Here is a 10,571-nt window from a genome sequence, read left to right on the forward strand (position 1 = left end):
CAGGAATGGAGGGATAAATTCTGTGAGGCTCCTGTTGGATAGAAAATATATAATGTAAATAAAATGTGTATATATGTATGTGTATATATGTATATATACAGTATATGTATATATAATGTTGCTGCAGCATTTTGTCTATTCATCACGTGAGTAATTGTAGTATTCTTTAAATATTTGATGCAAAGTCAATCAGTCCATCTTAACGGAGACAGTTCCGCTTCTTTAGCCTCTAAATCCGACTTTACAAACTAATTTGACGGCATCGCGTCTCTACAGTGGTCAGAATGGTACGTACAAACTCCATGGCGCTGTTGTTGACAAAGAAGTCCTGGATCTTCATACTCCAGTCTGGTCTGAGTTTGAGGCTTCCGTTGCATTCTGAAGGCACACAGATGTAGCAGCTCCAGGGGTCGATGTCTTTGAGTTTGTCGAAGGTTCCCGGTGCCACCAGGATTTCTACGCAGTCTTTACAGAAACACCTGGAGAAGAGAACCAGTCAGTCGAAGAGTCAGTCAAAGGAATGACTGACAAGACAACAACAACCACAGGCCGATGTTCTAACGATGTACTGACCTGCAGCAGCTGGCGTTGCCACACAGAATGACCTCTGACCCGCCACAGCACACGGTGCAATACGACTGGTAGCCATCGTCGTCATAGCGAAACAGCGTTTCCGTGAAGTTGTCCTACAACGACAGCGGTGTTTGGGATGTTAATGGTTCAGATGGAAGTGAGAACATCTACAAACTGGACTGAGATGAAGTTTGTGATGTCGACGTGGCAGAGATATTATGGGATGGGTTAGATTACCTTGCATTTGAGACAGAGACCGCCTACAAACAGTGGGTGTTGGGCTTCGACCTCGGTTGATCCACACGACAAACATGTATCTGGAGAAACAAGCCGTTAACATTTGACGTCCTGTTTTTTGTCAAATCTGAATCTTCGACTTCCCTCTGTGGGTCGAACAGAACTTACCTTCGATGCTGCTGCCGTTCTTTTTGAGTGATTTTATTATTGATTCTACACATGGAAAATACAGAAAGAAAAAATTTTTAAAAAATACCCCCAACAAATCAGGTTGATTTCAGATACAATGATATGATGTTACCTCGTTTATAGAGCGCAACAGCTGCATTGGCCTTGTTTTTAAAAACATATTTCCTCTTTGGAGGAGGCTGGTAGTCGGACAGGGCGGAGTCGGAGGAAGTGGCGTTTGCATCTTAGAGATGGAAATAAGACGCATTTTTAAGGTTTTTATTGTACAATTAAATAACAACTTCAAATAAACGGGCAACTTTTACCTGTTCCCTAGCGACACAATAATGTCAACTTTAGTTTAATTAATTATTTAAATGTTGTCACTAAAAAAAACATAGCTTATCTTTACTGCAGTACTATTTATGACTTCATAAATGTACAGTTAAAGATTCTTGGCTGAAAATGAAACTGTACTTTCAAAAAATATGACGTATAATTGAAGCAATAACTAAGAGACTAAAGGTCTGTATACAAAATAAATGCTATTTAGAGGTGTTAAAAACTGTAACTAATACAAAATAAATGCTATTTAGAGGTGTTTTACAATAACTGTATTAGTAAAATACTTTGAAAAAAAAAATGTTTTTTTAAATTTGACCTATAAATTCTGTGCCCTTCTCTCGGATGGCTGTTTTGATCAGTTTGTTGTTGTGGACATACCAGGAGACATGAACCCTTCAGGTCCTGTAGGGAGAAATCCTTCAAACGCCCAGTCCAACATCATCGTCAACACTTTGTCGAATTCTGCCTCCGCAAATGACTTCCCGCATCGCTCGGCTGCCAACTACACCACCACAGACGTGAAGAAACACCAGAGTAGTTTTAGTCTTCATTATGCCCTGCTTCATTACATGGCCAACACTAGGAGTCTGTCAAACTCATGTTCTGATCATTTCTTATCAAATTCTTGGTCAAACTGTTTCCACACTTTTACCTCAATAATCTGGTAGATGGCTTGTTTGTATAACGGCAGGCTGGCAAAGGAGTTCTTACAGAAGCACGTGGTGAAAGCACGGAACGACTGGAGACTCTCCGTGTAGATCTGCAACACAAGAGTTCACCGATACGGTTCAGGGAGAGTCCAAGTCGTCAACGTGGATCAACGCAGAAGAGTTGAAGTTCTAACCTCGGAGAACATCCCGTCACCGAACCACTCCACCTTACGCATGCCGTGGGTGGAGGACTTTGTTTTCCAGGGGACAACTATTCCAGGCCACCAGTGAAAGCCCTTCACCTTCCCCCAGACCAGCTCTCCTGATGGGAAGCCTTTCCCGTCCTGGTAAAATGGAATGAACACGTAGATGTTTAGAGTTGGAACAAACTCCACAGAAGCTGAATTCTATTCACGTTTTTTACCTGATAAGAATGTTTCTTTCTCCTTCTTGGAGTAGATTCAGTCGACCGATCTGTTTGTTCAGGCTGAAAGAACAGAAAGTTATAAAATACTCAACTCTATTTTGAAACAGAAATTTTCAAAATCCTTGACCCTGATCTGCCCTGAAGGAAATTATTTCTTTTGGCCCTTTGAGTTGTTGATGTCAGTACTTTGTTCCACTTGTGGCCAAGCCTGTCACTTGTATAGAACAGACTTACCAACTCATCTTGGGACTCCAACCCAGTTCTTCCTTCTTCATCAGGATTAATGGGTTCGGTCCAGGAACCAGCCTGAAACACCAAACGAGCTCGTGGCTTCTGACGCAAGCTGCTGTCCCGACTGAGACCTCCCTTCCAGGTCCACTGGTAAACAACACGTTTATTTTATTTATTTATTTTTTCAACGCTTAACATCAAGTTACTAACATTGGAACAGAGCATGTACAATATCTATACTGTCAACAGCATGTACTGTTACTATTTGTGACATATTTTTGAATACATTTCTTGGCAAGGTTTTTTTTTTTGAGAAGCAGGTGATATATTACCTTAATTCCATCCCTGTGCTTGACACCATCCATATCTTAAAAAAAAAAAAATAGACGGCACGTTTCAAACACGGCAACTTAAAAATAAAACTTCATTTTAGTCAGTTTGCGATGTGAAAACTGCACAGTTTACTTACCAATTATCTTTGTGAGACGAACTTCACACTTTTTGATTTTGTAGCCGTTCAATTCTAAAAAAAAAGAAAAAGAGGAGAAATGTTGAGAATGTTGTGAATTCACATTTACTCCATATATGAAATGTGGTTGTTGGTTCCATTCTCACCGTTGACCATGTACCCTGAGAGGTGTTCACTGCTGGTGTGGTCAGTCTCGCGCTCAGACACCTGTGGAGCGTCTCCACTCTGTAAGGCCTGACATGTTGGAGAGAGAAGAAGCCAACGTTTTCAGATCACACACAGTTAGACCACAGGGTTACTGTATGTAACCACAACATTGAAATCATACCTGAGTAAAAAGGTGCGGACCATCAAGAGGTGGACATGGAAGACACAATAAAGTCAACATCAGCTTTGGGAACTTTTTCAGCGTGTTATCTCGGAGTACAGCGGTCCAGTGTTCCTCCAGTGAGGCGTTCTCCTCTACGTTCTCCGCTGACTGATACTTGAGGAATTCTTCTGTGAGCTGTTGGATCTCTTCGGGGGAACCGCAGATTCCTAGATTGCTTCCAAGCTCCCCGACAGCTTTTCCTGTCACTTTCAATTTACTTTTGGGGTTCAAAAGCAGAGCGATGTTTCTTAGCAACTCATCCCTTAAAGGCAACGTCTTTGAAATACATTCAGTGAGTCCGATGTAGAAGGATAATGCCTCTTGTGCTACAAATGACAGCGTCTCTGCAGCTCCGAATTCACTCAGGAAATCTCGAACTGCTTCCCCACCCACGCGGATTTCATGGCTTGACAAGTGATGTTTCTCCGCCTTGAGGATTTTGGTGTCCAATTCTACGAGGAAGCGTAGAGCATCCTGAGGATGGAGGAAGTAGGAAGTGTAGGTGCTTAGAAGGTTACTGGCTTCTGTGAGAGTGGACAGTGAATGAGCTGATCGAGGATCTCCCTCTGAGGTTTTCACGTGTGTCTGGAAAGTCTGTAGTGGCGTTAGGGCGTGCTCCAAAAACATAAATGTTGCCCTGACTTTGGGATCCTGCAGTTGGGAGCTGATTGATTTTGCTTTCTCATCATCCTTGTTATATGAAGTAAAGTACGACATCAACTCCGTCCATGATTCCAACAGTTTTTTCACTAACAGGTTGACGTTAAGGCAGCTCATGTTGTTAAAAATCGCCGGACTGTCACCGGTGAGACCTGAGCCAAAAAGGGCCTTAAAGTTGTCATTCTCTGTAGAGCTGTGACAGCAGTGGCTGTGGATGTCAGCCACGAGCTCCTGAATCTGATTGGAGAGCTGTTTGACCCCAGCTTGACACGCAGCATCACCAACACCGTACAATCCAGTAAAGACTAATGTGTTTGGGTTAAATTCCCTGAGCTGTGAGCACATCTGCTCTAAAGAAACACTACTGCCCTCAGAGTAAATGGCAACAAGGTTATCTGTAGGTAACCCAAATTTCTTTAAGGTCTCGCCCACTGCTGCGGCTGTTTGATCTCCAACATCATCATCATCATCCGATGGAACGGCATCCAGAAACCGTACGCGGTGCCTGCCAGCGTCGACGTCAAAAAACCCAACCAGCAGCACAGAGACCGTGTCGTCCTTTCCGACCGTCACTCCTCTGTAAATGTAAACACAGTAAGGAGTGCGCTGACAAACGGACGTGATATCTTCAGGGTATTGCAGCCCCAGCTTGCACTGCGCAAAGTGTTGAGAAGTACTAGAACTCCAGTCCTCCGTGGCAGAGCCGTTGAAACAGTGTTTGTGAATGAATTGTAAAGCAGCGTCGCTGCAGGGCAGCGGGTCAGAGCGTTGGCTTGGCATGTGGGCGCTGTTGGAGTTCTTTGCCTTCTTCTTATGTTTGTTTGTCTTTTCATGGTACTCAAGTTCAACGGAACCTCTACAAAATGTTCCGATGTTTCTGGCACATATCCTGCAGTAGGTATATTGTTCACCGAGATTACTGCGTTCCACCCAATCAAATGTATTCTCCCATTTTTCACTGTAAGGGAATTTGTCCTTCTTTCCAGTGGAGTTTTCTTCCATGTCTGACTCCAAGTTACGGCCTGCTGAAAAAAAAAAAAGAGAAAACATCATAAAAACCTGTCCTATTTATTAAGACAGCAAGAAATGTGCAGTTGTATTTACCTGATTCTTTAGACGCTACAAAGGGGAGGATGTTGCGTCCGTTTCGTGCTTCCACAGCATTGTATTCTTTAGTCTTCACATTTGCTTGGTAAAAAACTTTAAACCACTTAATGGTGTCAAAGTTGCTCTTGAATTCTCTGTTTATAATGTTCTCCACCGGAATGTCCTGAATCAAAACAACGATGTCGGTAAATGATGACATTCCTAGAGCAGTTGACGATCCGATAGTACGACCGAAACATAAAACTTAGTTTGGAGTAAATGGAATAACAGACGAGGACATACCCTTTTAATGTTGTTCTTTCTGAAGGCATCGAGGACGAGAGCAAAGTTGTGCTTACACTCGTCCTCACTCTGAGCATCAAATTTGACCTCTTTCATGTCAACAGATCCAGGTATAACACAACTGATGATCTGGCAGTGACAAGCACCTGTGGAATTACATCAACATCAGAACTGGTCAAACAGATAAATACGTTTAATGACTTTTTTTAAATAAACAGCTGGTTAAGTTATATATTGTGGGTAAGTTTTTCTTACATCAGTAAATCTGTGTCTGTTGTTTAATGGTTAAAACCGACTCAAACCTCATCTACGTTGAGAATTACAGTAAAGTTATTAAAAAAAGAAAAAAAGTGAATGCATGAATAGTGACTACCTGAACCCATTTCCAGCACATTTTTGAAATCTGTTTTCAGCAGGTTGTTGATCCAGGTCACCATATAAGCACGGCTGCTTTTTTCATGGGAAGATTTTGGAACCACAATCCTCTTAGTTGCCATTCCAAAGCTGTGTAGGAAACAAACAATGGCAATTAAGCAGCTGTCAATGGATATAAAGACATCTGCCACAGCTTGTACATTTAATTCTATATTAGTCTAGTCATCTACTCTATATGTCTATCTGTTTAAACATCCTTTTAAATACACATACAGGGTAGCTTTCTGTTTATGTCATGAAATGACTTTTTTCTTCTCTTTATACATAGTTGCTGACTGTGATCATTCAGCAGCTGTCGATGCAGCTGAAACACGTGTGTACAGCAGCTCTGTTCCTGATGGCTTCCCACGGTTGACTTCTTGGGGTGGACAATATATTTACTGTCAACCTGCATTCTGGTTTATTGGAGCGTTGGTTTATTTAATGATGCCTGATTTTTTTTAAAAAAAATCATAATCTCGGCTCCTGCAAAATCGTTGTATCTTTGTGTACATAGTGTTCCTCTATAGCTGGCTGCGGCTGTAATAATGGACCCACGCTACTGCCTTTTCTTCCTCTTCCTGCTAAATGTAAAGGCAACTCTGACACCGAAATCTCGCGGTGTCCACTTTTTGCCGCGAACCTGGCTGTTGCACAACTTATACCGGCAACAAAAGTTTGACCTACAACCATAAATGTACGTGTTTTTTTTATTTTTTTTTTAGCGAACACACGAAAAAAAACAACACGGCCACAATGGACAATGCATTGTTGCATTACATGCATCACGACCGCCGCTACCACAGCAATCTATAAACGATGCAGTATATGAGGGAATATTTCTGTATTCCAACACTGCGGTGAGCATTTAAAGTCTTTGTAATGGACGCGCACTACCGGTGCATATGTATGTTATTACAACAATCCGCGAAACAGCGCTGAAGTGAGCCGTCTGCAGCTACGCAAGGAAGCTAAAGCCTTCCAGACCGGTCTTTGTGTGTAGGACTCACTACACACTGAATGGTACATTACAGGAACGGTGTCCCGTACGGCGTAACTCAGCTAACCAACATTTAAACGGGATGCTCTTAAATACATATATATATAAAAATACATATATAAACACGTAATAAAAGGCACATACCACACACGACTGAATCCTCTCGGCTCCTGTCTGTAATAAAGAGCACAATTTCCGAGAGGTAACGCCGTGCTGCTGACGTGCTCTTTAAAGGGATGGATCAATTGGACGAAACAATACGGGAGGCCGTCCGCTCGTAGGATGGCTAGCTATTGACTGCAAGCACAATGAAGTGAACCCCGAGAAAGAGCCCCACGATATGTCCGATATAAATGTCGACTCTCCACACGCTTCGTTTTACTATAAACGACGACAACGTTAAAAAACAACACTTTATTAGAAATAACAAGTAATAAACATGTCTCAACTGAACGTATATAACTTTTATATGTTTGCTAAAAAAATTGTTGTCGGGGGCAATGTCGGCTATACTACGTATCTGCCCGAGCGTTTTTACGTTTAATGTGAAATTAAATCGCTTTTTGGACAATTATTGTGACAATTATTTGTTGTTTTATCGTTACGCAATCGTCCGAGAATAGATTACCGTGCGATACTACCAAGAGTCCACTTTCGATTCTATATCCTCGCAGAATCACGTACTTTACTAAATTAGCACACACTATTTTAGCGTGTAAAAATACGTACCTAAATACGCATAATTCTTCAGTCATAAAAGCAATATGGCGGCGTGTCCGGCCCCGTTGTCTGACTGAACCGGTGAAGTACCTCGTAATAACTCTCACTACCAACGTAAGCTACGATATTTAAAAAATAAAGTTAAATATCACTATATAATTGTGCGGTATTCCATATTACCATACACCGTGTTACGTCGCTTGTAATAGCGAGTCATTTAAAAAGTTACCCGGCAGCTTTGACATGAAACTCAGATCACGAAATGGCGGCTATGTGTAGTTTCGAGCTTCTGACCCGTTTCCATTGTGTTGTTAATGCGTAATGAAGGAATGAGTAACTTTGGAGAAGAAAAACAGACATGTTCTTTTGCTACGATTATCTTATGATAACAAGTGGCAAGTTTTTGTTGTAACATATATTAGTATTTTAATAAATATCACATATCACAAGGATTAGGTGACAATAGTGGGAAAGGCGCGGCCTTCTCTGAACATACTGATGTAAAAGCTTGACTTCAGATTCTTTGCTATTACTTTCGGGGGTCGCCATAGTAGGTCATCTGCCACCATCTTTGCCCCATCCCCTGATTTATCTTCTTTTAAACCACCAATCCCAATGTCCTCTTTCACAACACAATTTATCATATGTCTCCTTGGCCTGGCAACTCCATCTCCAACCCCTATTGTCCTATACATTCGCTATCCTCCGCTCATGTCCAAACCATCCCTCTAATCTTAAACTTTATCTCCTAACTTCGCATTTCTATTACTATCGAATGTCCATCAGCTTATTGATATTGAAAGATTTTTTTCCCCTGTAACATTCATTCATTTTTCTCTTGTGGAACTGAAAGTGTAGTAGGAAAATGATTTAGGGCATGTGTATATAATGTAAAAAAAATACAGAAACCGAAAGTCACTTAAAGGGTGAAGGTGTCAATGTGTGTGTCCTGATTTATGTCCTATCTCATGGCTAGGGCCACGAGTGCTGAACGCTGAGGGCTGTGTGTATTTAAGGGCACTGATGTTAATGGTACATTTCACAGTATTTATGGACTGCTAAGGTAGTGTTCAACTCTTCATGTGAAAATGATCATAGTATGTGAAATATTACTTTAATACTAAAAATGTCTCTGTATGATGTCATTATGGGGAAAGCTTTGGGCACAGTTGTCCCGATCTGCAGCGAGAATAGACACACTTTAGTGGTTGCCTGCAGCCGGGTCAGGTTAGGCATTGTTGGTCCATCCACCAGCCCACCCTCCCAGTGGATAAGGGCGTCAAAATACATATAATAGGAAAGACAGATGCTGGTTGAAGACTTTTCTAGAAGTAGCTGATTTGTTATAATGGTTAGACTTGAAATAAAGGAATTCGTTACAACTCTACACCAAACCTAACACAAGAAAAATACCATAACATCAATAGGTTGAAATTTTAAATGGTGGACAAGATATTCCCTTTGTTTAGACAACAAAACAAAAGACTTAAAATGATATTGGCCTAATTGCGGATTCGGATAATAATACTTTTCCTAAAAATCAATGCAGATATTTTGGTAAATAAAATGTTGGTAGCTATTTGAGGTTGTTTATAATAGGTTGTTTTAAGTAAGTCTTCAAAACTAGTCCAGTTTATTTTTCTCTAGGAATGGGAACTCGTTTGAAAAAAAAAGTACATTAGACAGATGATATTGGGCGTGGTGAAGAAAAATGCTTTTATAGATTCATTCATATGCTGTATAGGGACAGAAGAAGAGCGTTTAGACACAGATCTTTGAACCACAAGGCAGATGACCTCAATATTCTTATAATCGTCAGATCTAATGAAGAGACAACTAACACAGAACTGGCAATACCCTTCATTTAATAATTCATCTCCTGCTCACTTTCTTCCAGGCTCACAGAGGACTGGAGCCAATTGAAACACTCGTATGCTGAGGGTGGTGCAAAACCCTGGACAGGTCACCAGTCCATCACAGGTATCACTTACCGTGAAGCTTTCTTTGTTGTTCAAAACCAGTTCAACTCTTGGGCCACATATAACTTTGATACATAAAAAAAACAAAACAATTTTTTTAAGGCAGTTCACAACAGTCAATGCTGTTTACATGTGTCTGAGTACCAAATGTGGTCGTTGTCAGACTTTAACAGCCAAATGTGAAAAAATGTATTTTCTCATTATTTTCAGTGCAGCTACTGCTGCACCAGCCCAGCGGGGGTGCCAAACCAGACTGCTCTGGAAGAAAATAGAGAACAAACAGTTGTCAGAAAAAAACATGAAAAACAATATTGAACTTGGCTCAGCTTTTTCCACAATGCATCATTATCCAATGGAACGAGTCATAGCAGTCATATTATACTACAATAAATATAATGAAGTACTTTGGTGTTACAAGCAACAGTGTATGGTTTTGGTAGCTGAAAACACAACAAATGTCAAACTCAAATGATCTAATTTCTATATGTTTTTACACAGACCATGAAGATGTTATCGTGACGGTGCATCGATTTGGAATCCCTACAGGTAAGTTGTTGTTTTTTTTCCCCCGTTGACCCCTGGTTTAGGCCTGTTCTTCCCCAGAAAACTCTACTGTCTTTGATCAAACGGACAGATTCCAATGGGCACACACCAACCCCCCAGGTTTCCCCAAAAGAACTCCCCATTCATACCTTGATCTTGGTGATCACACCTTGTTATTTGTCTAGGGCGTGGTCACTTCCTTTGCACCCATAACAGTTGCCCTCTACTTTAGTACTTTGGATTAGAAGATCTGAGAACCTAAGGATCGAAAGAAAAATGAGAAAATCCAACACAGTGATCATCTGGTCTTCTTCCTCCTGTTGTAGAAAAAGATTATTTGGAGACCAATAGTTGGTCCTAAAAGCAGTGAAGACAGTATGAAAAGGGCAGTCATGG

The 10,571-nt window shown here is 41.0% G+C and overlaps 1 protein-coding gene across 1 annotated transcript in view; it reads right to left on the reverse strand.

Moving 5' to 3' along the window:
* Positions 1 to 7,647, reverse strand: part of LOC103385613 (uncharacterized) — an 11,158-nt gene extending 3,511 nt beyond the window's left edge. The window contains exons 1-19 of the mRNA XM_025059175.1: positions 7,078 to 7,647; positions 5,893 to 6,023; positions 5,520 to 5,665; positions 5,235 to 5,400; positions 3,429 to 5,155; positions 3,247 to 3,334; positions 3,101 to 3,154; positions 2,964 to 2,998; positions 2,635 to 2,778; positions 2,398 to 2,460; positions 2,168 to 2,317; positions 1,976 to 2,083; positions 1,702 to 1,825; positions 1,112 to 1,222; positions 979 to 1,023; positions 811 to 890; positions 574 to 686; positions 296 to 479; positions 8 to 31 (exon numbers count right to left, since the gene is read on the reverse strand). Of these exons, the coding sequence (XP_024914943.1) occupies positions 8 to 31; positions 296 to 479; positions 574 to 686; positions 811 to 890; positions 979 to 1,023; positions 1,112 to 1,222; positions 1,702 to 1,825; positions 1,976 to 2,083; positions 2,168 to 2,317; positions 2,398 to 2,460; positions 2,635 to 2,778; positions 2,964 to 2,998; positions 3,101 to 3,154; positions 3,247 to 3,334; positions 3,429 to 5,155; positions 5,235 to 5,400; positions 5,520 to 5,665; positions 5,893 to 6,016 (3,486 nt within the window). The 5' untranslated portion in view covers positions 6,017 to 6,023; positions 7,078 to 7,647. The remainder of the gene's footprint in view (positions 1 to 7; positions 32 to 295; positions 480 to 573; positions 687 to 810; positions 891 to 978; positions 1,024 to 1,111; positions 1,223 to 1,701; positions 1,826 to 1,975; positions 2,084 to 2,167; positions 2,318 to 2,397; positions 2,461 to 2,634; positions 2,779 to 2,963; positions 2,999 to 3,100; positions 3,155 to 3,246; positions 3,335 to 3,428; positions 5,156 to 5,234; positions 5,401 to 5,519; positions 5,666 to 5,892; positions 6,024 to 7,077) is intronic.
* Between the last annotated feature and the right edge of the window lie 2,924 nt (positions 7,648 to 10,571).

Source organism: Cynoglossus semilaevis, chromosome 10, assembly GCF_000523025.1.
Source record: "Cynoglossus semilaevis isolate Cse_v1.0 chromosome 10, Cse_v1.0, whole genome shotgun sequence".
Classification (NCBI taxonomy): Eukaryota; Metazoa; Chordata; class Actinopteri; order Pleuronectiformes; family Cynoglossidae; genus Cynoglossus; species Cynoglossus semilaevis.